A 24,239-nucleotide genomic window follows, 5' to 3' on the forward strand; every position below is an offset into this window, starting at 1 on the left:
TAGCTTTTACAGTTGCAATTATTTTACTGTTATCTTGTTACACTAACTTTTATTCTCTCTAACTTGGACTAGAGAAAGTTCATTCACTAAACTTATTTCTACACGCACTCAGGAAATCAAGTATCCCTTGTACATTGACAGAAAATGGGTTTGCTGCTATAACCCTATCACACATAAGCTTCCTCAATAAAAGAACAAAAGATGCTCAAGTCATTCCAGAAGGTAAACTGAACTGTTAGGACAAAAACGATATATACACTTCTAATATACTGTGAATTGTATTGAATTTATGGCTTTTCTTGAGACATTATAATGAGTGATTTACATGTCATTCTGACTAGATTAGAAGAACAGCTAGAAACGTGATAAAACATTATTTGATGGTATATCTGTGAGGTTGTCTCGAGGGGAATTTGGTGTACAAATCTCAGTAGACCAAGTGGAGATGCTCTATCTTCAGTGTAGAGAAGGGGCCATACCATTGGATGGGGATCCAGATAGAAGGACAACAGAGTTTAACCCTAGGAACCCATGAACACTCTTTTGCCCTTTGAAACCAAAATCAAAAGCTTCCTGGCCTTCACAGCCCAATCTCACAACAGGAGACTCTCAACACTTGGACTAAGCAATATTCTCAACATCCCAGAATCCACTTTCCAAATATCCTGTCTTCCATAACAGCAGGAACCAATGCCCCTAGTAGATTCTCTCCTCACTCATACATTGATCCATGAATCTATCCTACTGTTCTCCCCAGAGAGCCCTAACACCAGAGGTTAGGAAACCTCTTCCTCCCTAGGACTGCTTTCCTGTAAGCACATACTCATAGGTAACATTGCCTCTTTCCACCTATTAACACGCCCGTACTCTGTGTCAAGGAAGAATGAATTTAGGGCTCCTTGAATAAGCAGTGTCTCTTCTCTAGTCCATCCATCCATAGCAGTGGCTCTCAAGCTAGGGGTACAACACTTTGGGGGCCACATATCAAACTTCCTGTGTATCACATATTTACATTACATTACAGTAGCAAAGTTACCGTCATGAAGTTGCAATGAAGTAATTGTGTGGTTGGAATGACTACAACATGAGGAGCTGTATTATGGTGTCACAGCATTAGGAAGGCTGAGAGCCTCTGCTCTATAGGAAGCAGCCCCCTGCAGCAAACATGTCTTCTGCTCTGTTTTATATGCAGGGAAATTGATGATAATGAAGTGTGCACTTGGGACTGGACAAAGCTCGTCTAATTTCTCCATAATCTCTCAATGAAAAGGAGAAAAAGCAGTTGATGTGTTTGTTAACCATATTATAAATAAATATATATGAAAATTCCAGAGAATGAACTATTTTGAACCCTTAAACTTTTCCAAAATTTGAAAAACTTAACAGATTTTATAAGTTAAGCTCTATTCTACAAAAGAGAAAGAAGCACAGTGAGCATTTAGCAAAGAAGAACCCTTAAAGCTGTCCGTACTGTGACCCACACTGTGCCAATGCTCAGCCATAAACTAAAATAAAATCTTGGAGCATGTAGATCACTAAACCTCAGTTTAATAAACTATTTCCCCATTATCCTAACATCACAGCCAATTAATATTTCTAAAGAAGCACATATATACAGTGAACTGTTAATTTACATAATCTTCAAATGCCAAAACCATACTAAACTACACTCTTGCTGTATTTTGAAAACTAAGTAAGTGGATCTCCTTGCCATCTAGAAACATCTTACAGGACGAAGTAAAAACTATTTAATATTTCTACATTTGTCACATAACATAATCTATAAATAATAATAATCCTATAAAATGCAATTTGCCTTGAACCTGTACATATACAGTTAACTTCCTGGAAAATGTTTTTCCACCATTTACCATTGCATTTCAATTACCTCTAAATTATCTCAACAAACACAATAGAGAGATGTGAAACAATGATGATTACCTGTTGGGAGACTCCTGGCTCACTGAAGAAACTGAGTCAGAGCCCTCTACTGGAGTGGGGATCCTTTCTGATAGCAAGCTTGTCTAAGAGAAAATAATGGATTAGTTCATTTTTCTGCTCTTCTGACCAATAACACTATTCTCGAGATTTCTAATGCTGAAGTTCTGTTTTTAATCCTTGATCTATTTTAAGTCAATTATTTCAAAAGTAAATTATCTGGTTCAGTGAAATTGAAGGACTTAGCAATCCGCTGGTCTGCACACGGCTCCTGCTGCACTGTGTTCCTGACATCTTAACCTCCACAGAGGAGGTTTGCTTCTGCAAAGAAAAGGCACCTTACGCTTCTGCAGCAGAGAACAAACCTTTGTGGTAATCAGTTAAAGGCTTGGACCCTTACTGAGAAGGGGGTTCTTACGTCACCCTGTGCCAGGTTAAGAAGTATGGAGAGCTGACACCAACGACCACCAGGCTAGAGAAGTAGTATTTAACCTAGCATGATGGCACATGCCATTAATACTAGCACTCAGGAGGCAGAGGCAGGCAGCTCTCTGTAAGTTCAACACCAGCCTGCTCTATATAGTAAGTTCCAACCAGAGCTCCACAGTGACTCTTTCAAAAAGAAAGAAAGAAAAGGAAGGAAGGAAGGAAGGAAGGAAGGAAGGAAGGAAGGAAGGAAGGAAGGAAGGAGAAATAGAAAAGAAGGAAGAAAGGAAGGAAGGAGGGAGGGAGGGAAGGAAGGAGGGAAGGAAGGAGAAATAGAAAGGAAGGAAAGAAGAAGAAAGGAATGAAGAAGAACTAGAAAGGAAGGAAGGAAGACAGACAGACAGAGGAAAGGGGAAGAAAAGGCAAATGAAAAGGAGGAAAATCATGTTCCATTAAAATACCCTCTCCATAATAACGTACTAAAATGATGCCTGTAACTGAAACACAGATCTGCAGGGAGGAAAACTTTGGAGCACATACCTTCTTCCATGCCTTTGCTATAGAATCATGTAAGCTGTAAGGAAGCAGCACCTGCAAGCCTTCACATGTACCATATATCTGACGACACACAGAAATAAATGCTCCTTTTACTACAGGCAACGTTTCCGATCCAGGAAAAATAGAAATATCGTCTTCTAGAAGTTTCTTTGAAAACTTGGCTATTATATGAGCACCTGTAGGGCTAAGAAAAGACCACAAATGTGACCCCAAATCCAACTGTGCGTGACATCATGGAGCACTAACAAAACAGCCTGTCTCCACACCACTCACTGCTCCACACCATTTACACAGCTCATAGGCTTTTGCTAACAAGACAGTAGGCCTGATCCATCAATGTGCACATGTGCAGTCATGACGAAGGTTTCTGGGGACGCAGGAAAGGGCAATCAGGTGGGAGAAACAGCAAATCTGCGTATCCTTAAAGAGCCATCCATGGATGCCATGCAGCCAGGCCCATGCATGAGTGTTCTCAGCTTTACAGTGAGCATCTCCTGTTGTTTGAGCTGTTGCAACCTTCCCCATACAATACCGACGACACGCCCACCCTGTCTCAAAGCTTGAGATTGGTTTCCTGAAATAACAGGAGCAGAGACCAAAAATGCTTCCAATATGAAAGCTGCTGTTTTAAATATTTTAATGCACTTATATCGTTTTTTCTATAGTCCTTTGAAATGGGAGTTTACAGATAGGAGAATCTATGTACAGATTACAGAAGTAATTTGCATGATAACACATAGCTAATGATGAGAAAGAAACAGGATCACCTAGTCTAACACCAGAGAGAAGCAATACAAATACTTTTTCTAGATTTAAAAAAAAAAACAAAAACAAAGCAAAAGCAAAAAACATTGTATGTAAGAGAGCAGTCAAGCTTCCATGTTGATTTCTCCAGCAGCATTGCAAAGATGTTTTATCCTTGCCTTGCATATGTGACCCGGTGTACATCTCCAACTGACAAAACTTCTATTTTAAATGTAGTGTGCCCCATAAAAATTATGATTTTTAGTTAGACAGCCCATATCAAACTTCTCTTTAGTCTCTCAGGATGTCATTTCCCCTGGATAGGTTTGCTTAAATTACACTTCCTACAAGTCCTGCAGGCCATGCTGGATGATTTTTACTCCCTGTGCAGCTTTTCTCCAAGTCAATGATTCAATAGCTTTCTTTATATTTGAATAATTGCTTCCCCACAGGATCCTCCAACCCATTTCCTATTTCCTCAAATGTCTCAAAGATAATAATTAGATCTTAAGGCTTAAACTTTAGATCTTTGTTTCTTCCTTGGTAAATAGCTTTATTGGTTATGTGTGTCTCCTGCACGAGACACTTATTGGTGGTCCCAATTTAGGTGACATTAAAAGTTAGCTTGGCAGATGGCGCCCTGCTGGCATTTCCAGCAAGAAAGGTGTTTCGCCTGATGATTTTAGCAACTATTGTGGTGATTACCAAGATTTCATGAAGAAATACTTCATGAATCCTCTCTGATTCAAGAATTTTGTTGGTATTTAGCAACCAGACTTCTTCCACAAAGAATGTTTCTGGGGGAACCTATTAAAATACAGTGTGTAAAGGAAAGTTGGAAAAATATAATATCAATTTACAAACTAATAAATATACTTGGTATAGGAACATCAAAAAGAAATTATTCAATCCACTGTGTTTTATTTTACTATTTTTTATATTTTTATCATTTTCATCTTTTTAATCCATGTTTTTTATAGACCTAATAATATTTTACCCTATTGTATCCATTAGTTTTTGATCCTCAAGTTACACATCTTAAAGACAGTAGAAGCTTCCTTGAGGAACTTTTGGTACTATCCTGGTATTTTTAAATATCTGCCTTGTTTTCTAGAGTCAAAATTATGTGAGAATGATTCTGTGTATTTCTTATTCCTGACCTAGAAACAGTTATAGGGAAAAAAGATACAGAGATATCACAATGCAGGAATCTGCTGTCAATAATAGCATTGCTTATAGGCCTTTGACAGGGTAGTGACCTGAAAAAATATCTCTTTAGAAAAAGAAAGGTAAGTTCATAAATGCATTTCCATTATGAGCTGAGTACTCAAGATTTTACTTGTTTCTTTAATTTTATAATTTTATATTGTATCTTACACTGAAAAATCTTAGTTCCAAATGCCATTACCTGGTCATTTATTATCCATAACAATTTCAAAATAACACCAGTGCTGCTTCTAAAGACACCCAACACAGCTGGCATTGAATCGAGATTATTTCCCTTCCATTGTACCTGACTACAGTTCATTCGTATTCCGGTTACTTGCGGTAATCTTCTTTCTCCATGACTTTGTCACTAACCAGCCTGTTACGTTTGCATGATTGTTTGCTTAGTAGGTTTTTTAAATTGTGCGTTCTTTCTTCTTTATTTTGTTTAACATTTGGAGCCTAAAGCAGCTATTTAATTCTAAGATAAATGTAAGTATGATTAGTGTATATACCACGGAGAACATTTCTCCATATATGTTTCTTCTGTTCCCTGGAACTAACCGTTTTCCTTGCCTTTCGATCTGTCTACAAGATGTAAACAAATGGATGACTCGTACTGTCCTGTCCACAGAGGGCAGCAGACTATAAACACTCATCTGTCCTTTCTCTTTTTCCACTTAATGTCAACGCCAACACAATAAGCAGTCCGTAACAACATTGCTGACTCTGTGTGGGGTGTGTGTATATATCAGTCTCAGGGCAACCTGGAGAGGAGAGGACAATGGCGAGAACCAGGTCTCTAATTCACCATGCGAGTCTCAGCAGCCAATCACAGGTCACCAAGCTTAGCTTGCAGCATGCTTCTCTGCTCAGGCTTTTCCTGGCCCCTGATTCCTTTTTACAGCTAGCGAGCTGTTCACTGCTCCATTGTGCAAAACAAAATTTAATGAGCCAGACACTTTCTAATTGTATTTGCAAACATTCCAGCCTTTCTGCTAAGGAAACTACACAATGATAATCAGAAGTCACCTCTGGTAGTTTATATATCATGTTTGTCCCACGTCAATGTGATAGAACCTTTCTTAAAAACAAAGACACACAAACACACACACATGCACGCACGCATGCATGCACACATGCACAAAGATACATACAAACCCTAAAGGCAGTAATTGGCAAAATCCTGATTTATCCAGATTAACAATGTTCATACAGAAATAGAAAACTTATTTAAGGATATAAGGTCTAGCATACTAACACTTTGATTTTTAGTTTTTTGAATAAGTAACTTTATTCTTTTTTAATTTTATAAACTTTGCTAACAAAAAAAAAAAACTTGCAAATAAATATTTCACACACCAAAACAACCAGACCCAAAGTCAATGCTACTATATGAACTTACATACGGTTAGGATTAGGAGGAACACAGTTCAAGGCTGATGTTCTTAGTGAGGCATTATTTTAAAAAAATAATAAATTTGCAGAGGGTTAAACAATAAATGAAAAGATTTTAGAATTAATGATAAAAGATAAATGTTCCTTTATAAAAAATATTGTTAAATACTCAACAGCTGCCAAGCAACCAGAGCTTCCAGGGACTAAGCCACTACCTAAAGACTATACATGGACTGACCCTGGACTCTGACCTCATAGGTAGCAATGAATGGCCCAGTAAGAGCACCAGTGGAAGGGGAAGCCCTGGGTCCTGCCAAGACTGAACCCCCAGTGAACTAGACTGTTGGGGGGAGGGCGGCAATGGGGGGAGGGTGGGGAGGGGAACACCCATAAGGAAGGGGAGGGGAAGGGATGTTTGCCGAAACCGGAAAGGGAATAACACTCGAAATGTATATAAGAAATATTCAAGTTAATAAAAAAAAAAAAGAAAAGAAAAAAATCTAATTAGGGGCCTGACAGCCTTTGATAATGGAATTAAAATTATATTTCTCCTCACTACAAAAAAAAAAAAATACTCAACAGCTCCAATTTAAATTGACAAACTAAATGTATGACATCTCTCTGTTCCCTCCATAAATTTAAAATTCACAAGGAAAAGGGTTTTTAAATGCATTAAAATCCCCTCCAGGACAATGAAATCGGAAAAGATGATGGGGAATTTTGGACCTTGGGAAGCAGAAGAGCTGAGTAAACCCTGAAGGCTCCAGTCGCCAGCCGTGGTGCACCAGCCAGGTTGATCTGGCTCGGCTCTACAAGTCTGAAAGGAGCACACTAGTACCTGCTGAATTAAATGTCTCTGTGATCTGGAACCACAAAACAGCACAGAAAGCATGAGCTGCTTGGACGGGAGTTCATGGCAAACTATTCTCCTGGTCCCATTTAAAATGGCAGGCAGCCAGCCGGGGACTTTTTAAGGCATAGAAATCAGGAAACACAGGAGGGAGGATCAAATCAAAATGGACGCGCTGAGGCCTGACATACAGCACTACTTCCACACTGACTCCTATTGAAACGTGTGGTTGTTCAGGCAGGTGACTGCAAGAGGCTTCGGTAGGGTTTTTTTCTAGTAAAATTCCATGCCTTTTCAACAAAAAAACCAAAGTAATGGCCACAAGTGACAACTGCCTTGGTAATACTTAACAACAGTTTTGTTTTGTTTTTTAAACATCTAAGGAGTAAAAGGAGAAACAAAAACAGCAGATGAAAACCAAATGAAAGGAAAATGAGAAAAGACGAGATGAAACGTCATTATCCACGAAGGTGGATGCAAATTTACTGTTAATTTACTGTACCCCAGCAGGGTGGCCTTCTCCTTTACGAAGCTGTTTGAATTCAACCAACTCCCTGAGGCTTCAGAAGCCTGTGAGAGGGTCTGGGGGAGCAGGTCAGAGGATATTGGATCTCATCAGGAATGATGCCTGCTATCCTTACTGTGAGCTGGGTTACATAGGAAAGGGCTGGAAAGATGTGTCAGTTGTTGAGAGCACTCACTGCTCTTGCAAAGAATCCAGGTTCCCAGCACTTGCATGGCAGCTCACAACTGCCTGGAATTCCCCTTCCATGGCATCCAATACCCTCTTCTGCCCTCCAGGGTACCTGAATGCTTGCATGTGGGCATATACACATACATAGACAGAAAAGCAATAAAAATTTAAAAGACTTATCAAAGATAGTTTAATTCGTCACTAGTACCTATTCAGGAAACCTAAATACAGCCAAATAGTTACACAAATAAAAACATACACGCACCTCTCTTCTTCAGAAGAGTTCATATTTTCTCCATACAGAAGTAAAATAAGTCCTTCCTCAACAGAAGCAATTCTTGCCAAAATATCAGCTATGTGAATTAGAGCTATTTCAGAGAAATCTGGAGCAGCCTGCAAATATAATAATGATAATAATAATAATAATAATAATAATAATAATATTAACAGTGACAAGACAAATCAAATAATTGTATGATGTAGTGGGGGTGATGTATGCAGTCTAATAAAGTTATATGGCAAACACAACAACAAAACCGTCACAACTGCTGCTTGTGAAATAATGTATCTGAGTTACATGTGTCACTAGATGATTTCCTTGTACGAACAAAGCTGATGAGGAAAATCAATACAAGATTTTCAAGTAAGCCATATTCCTCTATTTTAGGTACCACATTCCTACAAATTGGTCATGTTGTATATGCTATCTAATACACTATAAATTTGTCTAATTGATGCCATGCCTTTATATACTTAACTGGATAAAGACTGACAAGGAACAGTCAGTTCATGAGTTGGGCAGCAGCAAATAATATCACCCACTCAGAAAACAAACGGGACTAATCATATCTGCTCACTCTAAGTGGAAGCATTGATCGATTGGCTAACATACAAGAAAATATCAACTTCCTTCCAGTTTCCTTCTGCACCTGGAGCGGACCCTGACACACCTGAGGACACAGGTTAGACTATGACTTCTGCTCCTAGGAACATGCCTACAGCCCTAAGGGCACAGGAACCAAGGAGCAGTCTGCGACAGGATACTTCCAGTTTCAGTCTGAACCTAAGCTGACCTGACGCCACAGTTCTCAGCACCCAAATCCTGCTGAGAGAGCTGGTCTCCAGGAGGGCAGACACACAGACTTACAGGAGGGTCAACCCATTGTCAGAAAACTAGACCAGCTAACACCAGAGATAAAAGTCACAAAAGAACACACATGATGTGCAATCACTGATAACTGGAGATTAGCTGAAAAGCTCGGAAAACTCAAGATAAAACTCACAAACCACATGAAGTTCAATAAATAGAAAGACCAAAGTGTGGATGCTTCTGACTTTCTCAGAAGGGCAAACAAAAATACTCACAGGAGGAAATATGGAGAAAAGTATGGAACAGAAACTGAAGGAAAGATTCAGAGATTTCCCCACCCAGTGGATCCATCTCATGTATAGTCACCAAATCCAGCCACTACTGGAGATGCCAAGAGCTGCGTGCTGACAAGAGCGTCATATAGCTCTCTCCTGAGAGGCTCTGCCAGAGTCTGACAAATACAGAGGCGAATGCGAGCAGTCAACCATTGAACTGAGAATGGGGTCCCCAATGGAGTAGTTAAAGAAAGGACTGAAGGAGCTGAAGGGGTTTGCGACCCCATAAGAACAACAATATCAACCAACCAGATATTCCAGAGCTCCCAGGAACTAAACCACCATCCTAAGTATACACAGGGAGGGATCTATGGCTCCTGCTGCATGGTAGAGGATGGCCTTATCGGGCATCAATGGGAGGAGAGGCCTTTGTTCCTGTCAAGGCTTGATGCCCCAGTATAGGGGAATGTCAGGGCCAGGAGGTAGGCAGGAGTGGGTGGGTAGGTGAGGGAGCACCCTCATAGAAGCAAGGGGAGGAGGGATGGGATAGCGGGTTTCTGAAGGGAAAACTGGGAAAAGGGATAACATTTGAAATGTAAGTAAAAAATCCAATAAAAGAAAAAAATGTACAAAAAAAGGAAAAAAATACCAAAAACAAATATTGAAACCTAGAAATTATATTAATGATGAAGTCGCCTTACAGAAAGGCCTGTTATTTTTCAGGGATTACTTATTGCTTTACCGCATGGATGCTAATGTCCACATTCTTTGTATTTTAAAATGTGATTATATTAACTAATTTGGTGGTGATGTGTCCGTTGTGTGTAGTGCCATTCCCTGTTTGGACCCTGGCCTGTATTAAATGTAGAACGGTTGCTCAACAGCATATATTAGTCTCTGTTCCTTAACCACGTGGTGCAACATGAACAGGTCCTTCCAGCTCCCAGGTTCCTACCATGACAGATTGAACTGCACGCTAACATAAGCATACTTTTTATACTTATAATGCACAATACAGAGCACTAATATAGTAGTAGATCACTACATGACTCCACAAACAGGAAATTGGGTATTAGATGTCTAACCTTTTCTCCTTTAAGCTATCTTCTTGAGTTAATTGGTCATACATATATATCTATAATAATTCCAGCACTCAGAAACTAAATGGAGCAGGAGGATTGAATCTCAGGTCTGTCTAAACTGTATCTAGAGACCCTGTCCCAAGAAAGTATACTCATGTGTGTTTTTATGTATGTACTTACGTACATCATATTCATATGTGTGTATATGTGTGTATGTGTGTGCACTGTGTGTACACAGAAAATAGAGATATAGATACACATGTGCACACACAAACACACACACAGGACTATCCATCCAACTCTATTAGACAATCAGTTTTCATACAAACTACTTTTCTTGACACCTGAATCTAAAATGTGTCATATATATATATGCATACTTATATCTGTGCCTGTCGTACAAACAGTTTTGCTTTAGAACTTTCTGTGGATCATGGTAAGTATCTCCTCTTTACAAGGTGATCACAGTGACCTTCTCAAAGGCATGAGCATGCCTCAGTGTTTTCTGTACTGGTAACACCCACTCAGAGCACTGACGGAGCAGTGGCTTCAAAGATGATGCTAATTATCATAAATTAGGTATTAGGGGGCTACTGTGTGTCAGTGGTCTAGCCTATATTTAGAAAGGAATAATTCAGAGCCAGCAAGACAGCACTGACCACCAAGCTTGACGGCCCAAGTATGAACCCTGCATACACAGCACAGCATGGGAATACTATCCCAGATAGATGATAGATATAGATAGATGATAGATATAGATAGATAGATAGATAGATAGATAGATAGATAGATAGATAGATAGATAGATAGATAGATAGATAGATTAATGCAGCCAACAACAATGCGCAAGGTATTTATAGCCCAGTGCAGTGTGGTTTGACCCAGGAGGGAGGAAAAACAGGCAAAGACGCTACAGAGCAGATGAAAGGCGTTTTAACCCCAAGCTTTGTGTGCACTCGAAAGTCACTGCCCCAAAGGTTACGCCAGAGAAGTGGCAGCCTATGTTAGACATACAGCAGTCCTGGTGAGGACACTGACATCACCACATTTCGGCTGTCTGAGGTGGAACAGGCCACCTCCTTCAACCTCAGTTTACCCTCTGGTGAAAGTCTCTAAGTGCACTGACGACAGCATGGCTGCTCAGCTCTGGGGCCGCACACAGCGTCTTTTTCCTCATTTCTCCCAACTGGCAGAGCTGACTCTTCAGGAATATAACCATATTTCCAAAAGCTATAAAACTGTCATTAGAATACATAAGACACACACAAGATTTATTACACTCACAAGACAAATAGCTTCCAAATAGGATGAGTTTTTTCTAAGTTTTTCCCACCAACAGAACTGAATTTGATCAGAAAAATAAAATAAAATGTGGTCTGTGAGTATACATTCCTATCATCCATTACAACTAAGAAATCAAATAACTGCATAAAGTATGAGTTAGCAAATAAAGATCCTCAGGAGCAAAAATCCAAAAACTACATGTAAGAAATATTTGTCAGAAAATATTGCCACCACGTGAGAAATGCAGAGCCCCTGGCTGTTGACCAGTACTAGCCACTGGGGCGCCTCTTCCTCCTTGGGCCTCACCGCAGTGCCTTTCATCAGGTTCTGAATGGGCTGGAGAAGGGCCTCGGTCACAGTGCTGTTGTATAAGCACTCAACAGCACATTCCTTCTGGTCGCACAGCATCCGCAGAACGTCAGTCACCATGCTCGCAGGAGAATAATTCTCTTAGAACCAGAGAGAACAAAGCAGAAAGTCAAAGCACTGCCTACTTCTGCTTCTTGCCGTGCACTGGCTGGTATTCCACAAAGGTCGAAGGGAGTTTGAGTGTTTTTAAAAAAAATCATATAACTAAAGCCCAGAATATGAGAATTATAAACTGAAACTTATCTCATTTATCTTACTATCTCTTCAAGCTAATTTTAAAATACAAAAGATAAAACATTTTTCAGTTAGACACCAAATCACAACTTGATACTGAAGATATGGTTAGAAGACTCAACTTTTAGGCTCTCAGAAAACAAGTTCATTTCATTCACTGTTGTTCCTTTTCTTAATGTACTTGGGCACATGAGATTAGTAGGAAATTGAATGATTTAACTATAAACATTTAGATTAAACTATAAGTAAAAGGAAGACACCAAAGGCTGGATGCCTCCAGAAGATGGAACACTGCATGACCACAAGAGACATTAGAGGCATTGGCAAGATAACCCTTCAAAACGTGAGTCAGAAAACCAAAAGGGTGAACAGTGGAACGTGGTGGGGATGGCCACTGAAATAAATGTGACTTTCTGATCAGATACTTTATTTGATTAATCTGATTAGATCCTTAATCTAACTTCCTTACACAAATACGACATGGGTGCCCTAGAAACAGTATAAAACTGACAAGGTTTTTAATTAATATTACACTAGTCGTCCTTCCATAAGCATGCTGACTTCAAGTTCACACCTGACCAGAGGATTTCGTGACTTTTCATTCAGTTCCAGATGAGAAACATTGTTCACCATGACAAATACCACCAATGCGTTCTTATTCATTGACATGAGAGACGTAAATGCCTACTGAGCATCGCACTAACTAAAGCGGTCTGAGGAACAGAGACAGCTGCCTAGACAGTAAGCCACAATACTGAGTGCCTTTAACAAGGGAAGATCATTTTCAATCTAAAGATGCTGTTGAAGCATGTGGCAGGGACCTTAAGCTACTACTCTACTGTATAAATACTGTACAGACAGACAAGGTCTTGGAATCACATTAGGAACAGTACACTATTATAACCACATAGGAAAATCCTTCTGGCTGACATATACACTCTATGACTAATATGTAGCCCAATTCATTTTCTTCTCTTCCTCCAGTTTCTCTCAGAATTTGTGCTAACATTTCCAAGCTATTTCCCAACTTTAAAAGACTATGGTCTGCATTCTTATTTCTGTTTTACTTTGAAGATTTTTATTGACATACAAAAGAAAAGGAGAAGTTATTTTAAATGGCAATAATTTAAAACATTTTTACAAACTGGTTAACACACATAGGAGCAAATGCCAATTTATAATAAAACATGAAGGGAGTCTCTCTTATTTTACACTTAACAAAGAAGATCCTGAAAACAACTGAATTTTTGGATTTGAAAAATGTGACTGGACCCTAGTTCTTCCCTCTTGAAGAAAGAAAGCATTTATTTTTGACTTGACAGGAGGCACATTGAGAGATGCCAAATTTTAAAAGATTTTGGGTCTGAAAAAACAGACTGGCTCTCTTAAAGATACTAAATTTTTAAGTGTTTGAATTTGTAAAGACTGTGGTACTTTTAACATTTGGAATACTGTAACATTCTGATGATCTTATTAATGTAAGCTATTGGATGAGAAAGCAGACATCGTTGCTTAATAGTGTTCTGTTTCTGTATCAAGTTGGCAAGAGTTTACTTGTGCTGCCTAGCTTTATGTCAACTTGACATAAGCTAGAGTCATTCTCAAGAGGAGATACTTCGATTGGGGGAATGCCTCAATAAGATCAAGTGACAGACAGGCCATTAGAGCATTCTCTTAATGAATGATGGATGGGGGAGGGCCCAGCCCACTGCAGGGAGAGCCACCACCCAGTAGGTGGTCCTGGGTTCTACAAGAAAGCAGACTGAGGAAAGCATGATGATCGAGACACTAAGCAGCAAACAGCCACAGCCCCTGCATCAGCTCCTGCCTCTGGATTCCTGCCCTGTCCTCCAATAATAAACAGTGAAATGAAAGTGTAAGCCAAATGATCCTTTTCCTCCCCAAGTTGCTTTGGTCATGGTGTTTCATCATTACAACAGTAAAGCCCTAAGTAGGACAAGCCAAAAGCAACAAGCTGATCAAAACACCTTAGAGGCACACAGGGCAAAAACAACCAAAAAGAGAGAACATCAATCAATCAAATTTCTCCTGATATCACTTGAGAACATCTTGATATTGAGAAAACATTAAGATTCTTAGCCAAACTGACTCTAAATAAAAATATTAGTAGGTTAGAAATGTCTTAAAACATCTATGAACAAAATTAAATTCTATGGCTTATTTCACAACCAATGTAACATCTTACAAGTAATACAGAGTCTTAATAAACACATTTACCAAAATATGTAAGTAATCAAACATCTAGACAAGAGAATACTCAAACGTTTTTGATTATTTCTTTTTCTCCATTTAAAATAGATGGATCAGGAGTTGAATATCCTCCACAGTTAATCAATCAACCAACCAATTAGGGAGGAGGCATTTACCTGAATACACGACGGGCGCCATCTTTGGACAACTTGGTGAATAATAGATAAGTTGGGTAAACAAAACCAGCAGATTTGTGAGGGAAACTGAATCTTTACAAAAGAAAAAAAGAAGTAATTTGTAGCGTGCTTACAACCTAAAAAATATGTAACTACATTCCACTTGCCTATAAAATTGTATCATAATTTCTATGTAAACCCAGGCAGACACAAGCTATGAACCAAAACACATCACTCCAGAACAGAGCACAGTTAGAAGGCAGCTCCTGTCTCAGAGTCTTGCTGTGCTCAGGCACAGTTCTGCTATCCATTTGGAGCGGATCATGCAAATCCACAACAGATACATGAGACTCGCTAGGGTTATTTAAGTCAATTCAGTTATGATAAGTAAAATTCATCATCATATATTAGTTTTGCTAAGATTTTTAGTATAGCAGAATATGGTCAGCACTTTTTCCCATCACAGACTAGGTATTAAGTAATTTAAGCCTTGTGCCCAGACCATCTCTATCACAAAGACCAAAGTTAGTAATTGTAGTGCAGATATCCATACACAGTCAACAAATAAATAATAAGTATAATGGCTTGCCAAATAAACTAGGAGTATTTAGCATTCATTTCCACATGGCACAAAATAGTCTATTTAACAGTTAAAATACAAGCTTAGCTCACAAGGGCACCAACCCGATGGAAGACCAAGTTAGGCCCACAGGTACAGTTCACCAAGGCTTGATACAGACTCCTTTATTAAGACATTCTGGAAAAACTATATAATTAAAAGTTGATTGCTGGTTTCTGTTATTCTCAAACTCAATTTTGAAATGAGCTGTGATTGTTTATAGAGCAAAATAGTCATTAAAAAATAACATTAAATGCTAATTTATTATAGATGAGAGACACGTAAAGTTGAATACCTATAAAAATATCAAATCTATACACTAGTCTTTAAAAAGCCAGCAATACCACATGAAATACCTCCTTTACTGAAGAGCTCATGATGTCCCCACTCTGTCTTAAACTGTATGACAGAGCCTTGAACATTATAAGAGAAGACATAATGCCCTGTCAGTTCTCAAGGAGCTAAAATAAATTAGAGCAAATAAAACAACTAGACAAGAGCATCACAATGAATAGACTCTGAAGCTGTATCAATAAACTACAGTTCTTATGATAAGGCTGACAAGCTAAGAATGGATTTTCCACTTTTAAAATGTATCAGAGGACCTGGAACCACATTCAGATTTGACTGAATTGGAAGACCTATAATCAAGTTCACATGACACATTATAATAAGACTGTGCAAAGCAAAATCAAAAACAAAGGTTACAGAAGACAAAATCCAGAACAAACCAGGCACAAGCCCATGAGAGCCTCTCCCAAGGTAGTCATGAAGAATGCATTCAATTACTCCAGAAAAATCTCACAGGAGATACAATGCCTGAGGTCTTATAGGGAAGGTGAGCACATAGATGTCCTCTGCCCAGTACCTATCAAAATTTTCAAGTCCCAAAAGCAAACTTGGTGTTCAGAATAAATGATAATATTATATTATAGAAAAAGGTTAGGCACAGGGAACATACTACACAATTTAAGTGCCCTTATTAGTGCTGGGACTAATATGATCCAACTCCCCACATGGCAGCCAAGAGCCAAGCTTTAGGCAAACTATGTTGACTTTCCTGCACGACCATAAACATGGCATATTATCCACCAAGACCATAATATTTACTGTTGATTTTCAGAGGGTTGGATGAACTCTGCTCTACAGTGTGTTCTTAGTAGAGATATAACATCTTGGACAATAACTGATCTCTATTTGCTAAAATAAATGAGACTAGATAAAAACAATGTAGTCATTCGTGATATAATATGCTCCCCGTGTCATCCTATGTTTTTACATTTACTTGACACAAGCTGGAGTCACCTGAGAGGAGGAAACCTCAGCTGAGAAAATGCCTCCATACGATCAGACTGTAAGCAAGCCTATAGGGCATTTTCTTTTCTTTCCTTTTCTTTTCTTTTCTTTTCTTTTTTTTTTTTTAATGTGGGCTAGACCAGTTCTTTCTGGATGATGTCACTCCTGCACTGGTGGTCCTGAGTTCTATAAAAATGCAGACTGCGCAAGTTATAAGGAGCAAATCAATAATCAACAATCCTCCATGGCCTCTGCATCGATTCCTGTCTCCAGGTTCCTTTCTCCAGGTTCCTGCCTTGAGTTCCCGCCATGGCTTTCCTCAGTGATGGACTTAGAAGCTTTAAGGTGAAACGGACTCTCCTCCCCAACTTGCTTTGGTCATGGGATACAGAGAAGCAATCCTCCCTGGCCTCTGCTTCTGGTTCCTGTATTCTCCAGGTTTCCATTCTGAATTCCTTCCCAGAGTTCCCTCATGGTGGACTATACGTTATAAGATGGAATGAAGTCTCTCACCATCAAGTTGCTTTTGGTCACAGTGTTTTATTACAGCAATGAAGAACAAAGTAATATGGTCCCATAGACGATCCTGTGGAAGTGTGCATAAGCATGACCTCTATAGGCCCACTGGCTTGACTGCTTGGTCATCAGGGAGTGGCACTGCTTGATGAGGACTAGGAGGTCTGGCCTTATTGGAGGAAGTACGTCATCAATAATGAGCTTTGGAGTTTCAAACATCCAATCCAAGCCCAGCGTCTTTCTCTTCCTGCTGCCTGTGTAGCAGGATGTAAAACTCTCAAGTACTTCTCAAGCACCGTGCCTGTGCACTACCACACGCCCAGCCATGAGGAAAATGAACTACCCCTTGGAAACTGCAAGGCAGCCCCAGCTAAATGCTTCCTTGCATAAGAGTTGCCTTGGTCATGGTGTCTCGTCACAGTGATAGAACAGTGACCAAGACAGATACCAAGCCAAGTTTACAAATGTGAACCTGTGCACTGTAAACCTTCTCATGCCTCTTCCTACTCATTGGTTCTAATTCCACCTACCTTTTCTGTTCTTCAGCTTTATGGGGAATAATTTCCTGCCTTGTGTATAGATCAGCAATCTTCCTAAAAGGCACAGTGAGTGGATGAAATAAATGTATTGCAATTCTTGGCCCGAGTAGTAGAAATTTTTTTGCTTGTTTCCTTAAAAGAGAAATGAACAAGAACGTCTATTTTAATAATCTTATATTTCACAACATTTGACTTCAACCCTACCTGAAAACCAAACCTAATATCATTTATATTGGAGAATCAACTGGTAGAAAATTTAAAGTTATTTTTATTAGTATTTCTTATGACCATTTATAATAAATTGGAGGGAAATTATTCATTATAAAATTAGTAACTACTGTTGCCAGTGTTCAACCTAAAAATATCAGCATATTGCTGGAGTTATCCATCACTAAAGACAGACTTCAAAAAAAAAAAGTGTGAACAAGTCAACAGAAAAGGTGTTTCATTTTTACCAACCACTGTGCAGGTTTTAACTGTAAACTTAAACAACCTGGAAACCCATAGGAAGAGAGTTGATGAGAAATGTGTGCTTATTTTGATTTTAAACTGATATACAAAGACCCCAGCCATTGTGGGTGGTATGATGCCCTAGACAGGGGGTCCAGAATAATATAAAAGAGCTAAGTAGGAGCAAAAAAGCAAGAATATATGTTTTTATTCTCTCTATATAATTAATTGTGGATGTGGTATTTTAAGTTTCTTTCTTAACTCCCCATCATAATGAACTATAACCTGGAATCATCAAGCAAATAAATTCTTTCCTCCCATCTGCTGCCATTTGTCACAGCAACAGAAATAAAACTGGAGCAAGCATATAAAAAGCCAGCATATTCTCATATTACATGAACTTTCAAATACATTTGACACAGTTGTGTTCCCAAGTATTTTGATTAAGGAACATTCAGCCTATAATACATACAGCAGGTCATACTGATTACAAATGGTTTTGCAACAAAAATTAGAATTTCTAATAAGTATAATCCAATATATATCCTCCATTTATTTATCCCTCACCCATATGTTTCAGGAGTATTGAGCATTAGTTTTACAAGGTGTTTATCTATTCACTAAACTATTCAGAGGAATAGGGGTATAACTAAGTCAAAAAACTGCTTACTTTGAAAGAACAAGAAATTGAGTTTCATCCCCAGAACACATTAAACACAGAATAAAACAAACAACAATAACAAGACATAGTGGCACACACTTATACTAATCCCAGCATAGGAAAAGTGAACACGGCATGCTACCGAGGGTCCTTGGCCTTCCAGCTAAGCCAGTTCAGCAAGTGTTAACCCAGTGATAGAGATCCTGTCTCAAGAAAGGCAGACGGTCCAAAAGGAACAGTATCTGAAGTTGGACTCAGAACTCCATGAATAGCCTTTCGCCAAGATCCTGATATTATCCTTGCCTCCAGTGAAATACCACAAGAGAACCCATCTGGTCTCCATTTCTCTTGGAATACTGGACCCTGGAGCCCTGACCACCATAATCAGATAAGCATTGCTTGATTACTTCTAACATCAACAAATTAAAAAAGTTAACACATCTGTCAAGTAACACAAATTTATGATGAAAGGTAAAATAGGACTTTTTGTGACTTCTCATCTGCTACATACACCAGTTTTTTTAAAAAAATCAATTATTTATCTTTGAAGATTTTTCATTGCTTTCAGTTTAAGATTTACCCAAGGATAAATTATAAAGTATGTTCATATTCTTGAAATAGCTGCCTAGAAAAGTAACAATAACAGGATCAAAAATGTATCAGATTAACAGCTTAATCTATAAAATGTAAGAAAGATGGCTTGAAAATCAGGTGATGCGGGGCTGGGGGGATGGCTCAGCAGTTAGAAGCACTGGCTGTTCTTCCAGAGGACCCGGGTTCAATTCCCAGCACCCACATGGCAGCCCACAACTGTCCGGAACTCCAATTCCAGGATGACCCCCTCACACACATGGAGAGACAGACAGGGAACAGGGAACTCAGACAAAACACCAATGAACATAAAAATAATAAATAAGTTTTTAAAAAGATTATTTACAGAAAAAGAAAAACAGGTGATGCAAAGTAAAATGTTGACACTCTAAGATGACGGTCACTACTTTGTAATAACTAATACATCTACTAGTGCAGTCACTGTGGATGAGACAACAGGAGCAGAAATAGATGATAAAAGCACTGGTTCTCACAGAAGCTTAAGAAGAACAGATCACACATGGAAGGAGGAACCAAGTTATGAGGCGCATAATGAAAACTGGCAGGGAAAAACACAGGGTGGGAGTGGGCATCCAGAGTAAACGATCTGCATTTTGTGCAGCTCTTGCTGTCACCAAAGCTCTAGTACCTGACTAATGAGCGACACAGTGGCAGAGGGGAAAGGTGGTGTGTTCTTAAACTCAGGACAAGTCAGACATTAGAATCAAGAACATAACTGAGGCGGGCCATATAACAAGCATGGCTACATATTCATTTCAAAGACAGATGTGTTTCTGAAAGTCACTGTACACATCCTTGTGCATGTGTGCATGCGTGCATACATGCATGCATGCATGTGTGTGTGTGTGTGTGTGAATGTGTTCGGATTTCCATTGCAGTGAAAAGACACCATGACCTTATAAAGGACAACTCTTATAAAGGACATTTAATTAAGGCTGGCTTACAGTTTCAGAGGTTCAATCCATTACCATCAAGGCTGAAAGCATGGCAGCATCCAGGTAGTCAGGGTGGTAAAGGAGCTAAGAGTTCTACATCTTGTTCAGAAGGCAAACAAGAGAAGACTGACTTCTAGGCAGCTAGGAGGAGGGTCTCTGAAAGCCCACCCCCTAAGTGACACACTTCCTCCAACAAGACCACTTCTAGTAGTGCCACTCCTGAGGCCAAGTGTATTCAAACCACTGAAATTATGTATTTCATGTAATATACAAATTATATGAAAATGATCTTATCCTGCTATCAACAACTGGCAAGTTGTCACTGAAACATAACAAAGGAATAGCTCTAATGTACAAGAGTAGTTCTGAGAAGAAAACTTGTAGCTACAGGTGCCACTGCTAGCAAACCAGACAAATATCAGATAAATAATGGCACAGCTAAGGACTTTGGAAAACCAATGATGAGCAAAATTGAAAATTGATAAACAGAAAGGAAAAAATAGGATTAGAGCAGAAATTAATATCACGAAAATGGAAAACAATACAATTAGTGAGACGAAGATTAGTAGGTTGGACACCAGAAGCCTGCAAGATCCCAAGAGCATCCTGTTTCCCAAGGAAGCATTTGGGGCCCTAAGATCAACTATCTTGGAGCACTACTCCAGCCAGCCCTGTCCACTTGGGACACCACCCGCAGAGGTGTGTTACATGTGCTTCCCTGAACTCCATTGTCTATCTCTTGGCTCACTCTTTATTCCCAAGGAACCTTGTAGGACCCCAAAAGTATACTGCTTCCCATGGAGGCCTGTAGAAAACTCAAGAAGCAAAACACACACACACACACACACACACACACACACACACACACACACACACACACACAATCATCTCACTACATGCCAAAAAAGCATTTGATAAAATCTGCCACCTCTTCATGATAAAAATCTTGGAGAGAGCAGGAACACAAGTGCATACCTGAACACAACAAAGGTAATATGAAGCAAGCTAATGTCCAACATCAAATTAAAAGGAGTTAAAGCATTCTCACTAAAATCAGGGACAACACAAGGCTATGCACTCTCCCCCATCTCTTCAATATACGACTTGAAATTCTCACTAGAGAATTAAGACAACTAAAGGAGATCAAAAAAAGACAAATTGGAAAGGAAGAAGTCAAAGTGTCACTATTAGCAGTTGATATGATAGTACATAAAAGTAACACAAAAAATTCTACCAGAGAACTCCTACAGCTGACTAACACCTTCAGCAAGGTGGCTGGATTCAAAATTAACTAAAAAAAAATTAGTAGCCTTCCTTTATACAAGCAGTAAAAAGGCTAAGAATGACATTAGAGAGAGACAATATCCTTCACAAAAGCCACAAATAATATGTATTTTTGTAACTCTAACCAAGTGAGTGAACGACCTATATGACAAGTCTCTGAAGAAAGAAATTAAGGAAGATATCAGAAGATGGAATGATCTCCCATGCTTGTGGACCAATAGGATTAACACAATTAAAATGGCCATCTTACAAAAAGCAATCTACAGATTCAATGCAATCTCCATCTGAATTCCAACACAATGCTTAACATATGAACAAAACAATTCTCAACTTCATATGGAAAACCAAAAAACCTAGGGTAGTAAAACAATCCTAAATGATAAAAGAACTTCTGGAGGTCTCACTATCTCTGATGTCAAGCTGTACTACAGAGCAACAGCAATAAAAACTGCATGGTATTGGTATAGAAACAGACAGGGTAATCAAGGGAATCAAATCAAGACCCAGAAATAAACTGGCATACCTACAAGCACTTGATTTTTGGCAAAAAAGCCAAAACCATGCAATGGAAAAGGGAGGATAATTAAATTCCTCTTTTAGAAGAAGAATCAAAATAGATATCAGAGGTGAATGGAAGGAGAGAACTGGATGGGAGAGGGGATGGGGAGCAGAGTGAGGTGGGGGTGGGGGATCAGAAGTAGTGAGAAAAGGGGAGTAATGGCCAGGGGACAATCTCTAGGACATACCAGGGACCTAGAATGGGGAGGGCCCCAGGGTAGTTTATGGGAGAACTCTAGCTGAGACTCCTAGTAGTGGGGGGATATGGATACTGAAGTGGCCACTTCCTATAGCCAAGCAAGACTTCTGATGGAGGGAAGGAGAGCAAATCTGCCTAAAAACCCTTCAACTCAATGTGTGCCAAGCCCACAAGATGTGCCCGCACAAACACAGAGCAAAGACTCTGGAAATGGCCAACCAATGATGTCCTCAACTTGAGACCCATCACATGCATAAGAACCAACCCTTCACACTATTCATGATACTTTGTTATGCTTGCAGACAGGAGCCTAACATAACCATCCTTTGAGAGGCTGAACCCAGCAGCCAATGGAAAGAGATGCAGAGACCACAGCCAAACATTAGATGGAGCTCGAAGAGTTTTATGGAGGGGCAGAAGGATTGAGGGACCGGAAGAGGACAAGGACTTCACAGCAAGAACAACAGAGTCAACTCACCTGGACCCTTGGGGACTCCCAGAGACTGAATCACTAACCAAAGAGTAAGCATGGGCTGCACCTAGGGTCTCTGCACATATGTAACAGGGGAGCAGCTTGGTCGCCAACAACAGAACAGGGGCTCTCCCTGAATCTGCTGCCTGCCTGACTGTGGATAGTTTCCCTAAATAGACTGCTTTTGTCTGGCCTCAATGGAGGTACTGTAACTAGTCCTGCAGCAACCTAACAGGGGGTCCGAGGGGGTAGCAAGAAGGGATGAGAAGTGATACCTAGAGCAGAGCTTTACCTTCTCAAAGAAGAAGAGGAGGATGAATGAGGAGAGGTGGATGTGACGGGGTTACTGGGAGGAGAGGGGGCCTGATATTGGGATATAAACTGAATGAACAAAAAAATTTCTAGCATCATGTGTCACAGAAATACTTAAAAGCAATCTCAAAATTCACATTGAAGTATGAAGACCCCAGAGAGTCAAAGCAATTCTTATCAAAAATAGTGAGTCTGGAGGAACCTTATTTCGATTTATCCTCCAGGACCAAAGTAACAGAACCTCATGGTTCCAAGACAATTCGAACAAACACAAATACAACGACATTGGAGAAGACAGACTGTTCAATTGGTATCTTTGTGTACAAGATGAAACTACATCTTTATCTTTCAACCTGAAAGTGTGTATCTGCAAAAACTCAGGTGACAGCAAATGCTGGCGAGGATGTGAAGAAAGAGGAACACTCCTCCATTGTTGGTGGGATTGCAGACTGGTACAACCATTCTGGAAATCAGTCTGGAGGTTCCTCAGAAAATTGGACATTAAACTGCCTGAGGATCCAGCTATCCCTCTCTTGGGCATATACCCAAAAGATGCCCCAACATATAAAAAAGACACGTGCTCCACTATGTTCATCGTAGCCTTATTTATAATAGCCAGAAGCTGGAAAGAACCCAGATGCCCTTCAACAGAGGAATGGATACAGAAAATGTGGTACATCTACACAATGGAATATTACTCAGCTATCAAAAACAATGACTTTAAGAAATTTGTAGGCAAATGGTTGAACTGGAAAATATCATCCTGAGTGAGCTAACCTAATCAAAAAGACATACATGGTATGCACTCATTGATAAGTGGCTATTAGCCCAAATGCCTGAATTACCTAGATGCCTAGAACAAAATGAAACTCAAGATGGAGGATCAAAATGTGAATGCTTCACTCCTTCTTTAAAAGGGGAACAAGAATACCCTTGGCAGGGAAGAGAGAGGCAAAGATTAAAACAGAGACTGAAGGAACATCCATTCAGAGCCTGCCCCACATGTGGCCCATATATATACAGCCACCCAATTAGACAAGATGGATGAAGCAAAGAAGTGCAGAAGTGTAGATCGCCCTGAGAGACACAGCCAGAATACAGCAAATACAGAGGCAATGTCAGCAGCAAACCTCTGAACTGAGAATAGGACCCCCGTTGAAGGAATCAGAGAAAGAACTGGAAGAGCTTGAAGGGGCTCGAGACCCTATATATACAACAATGCTTAAACCAGAGCTTCCAGGGTAAGCCACT

General features: G+C 39.6%; 1 protein-coding gene across 1 annotated transcript in view; it reads right to left on the bottom strand.

Moving 5' to 3' along the window:
• Tbc1d32 (TBC1 domain family member 32) overlaps positions 1–24,239 on the bottom strand; it is a 207,532-nt gene that overhangs the window by 138,719 nt on the left and 44,574 nt on the right. Inside the window, exons 12-17 of the mRNA XM_032888330.1 lie at positions 17,497–17,637; positions 14,536–14,628; positions 11,852–11,994; positions 8,080–8,207; positions 2,905–3,106; positions 1,942–2,024 (exon numbers count right to left, since the gene is read on the bottom strand). Of these exons, the coding sequence (XP_032744221.1) occupies positions 1,942–2,024; positions 2,905–3,106; positions 8,080–8,207; positions 11,852–11,994; positions 14,536–14,628; positions 17,497–17,637 (790 nt within the window). The remainder of the gene's footprint in view (positions 1–1,941; positions 2,025–2,904; positions 3,107–8,079; positions 8,208–11,851; positions 11,995–14,535; positions 14,629–17,496; positions 17,638–24,239) is intronic.

This window comes from Rattus rattus, chromosome 18, assembly GCF_011064425.1.
Source record: "Rattus rattus isolate New Zealand chromosome 18, Rrattus_CSIRO_v1, whole genome shotgun sequence".
Classification (NCBI taxonomy): domain Eukaryota; kingdom Metazoa; phylum Chordata; class Mammalia; order Rodentia; family Muridae; genus Rattus; species Rattus rattus.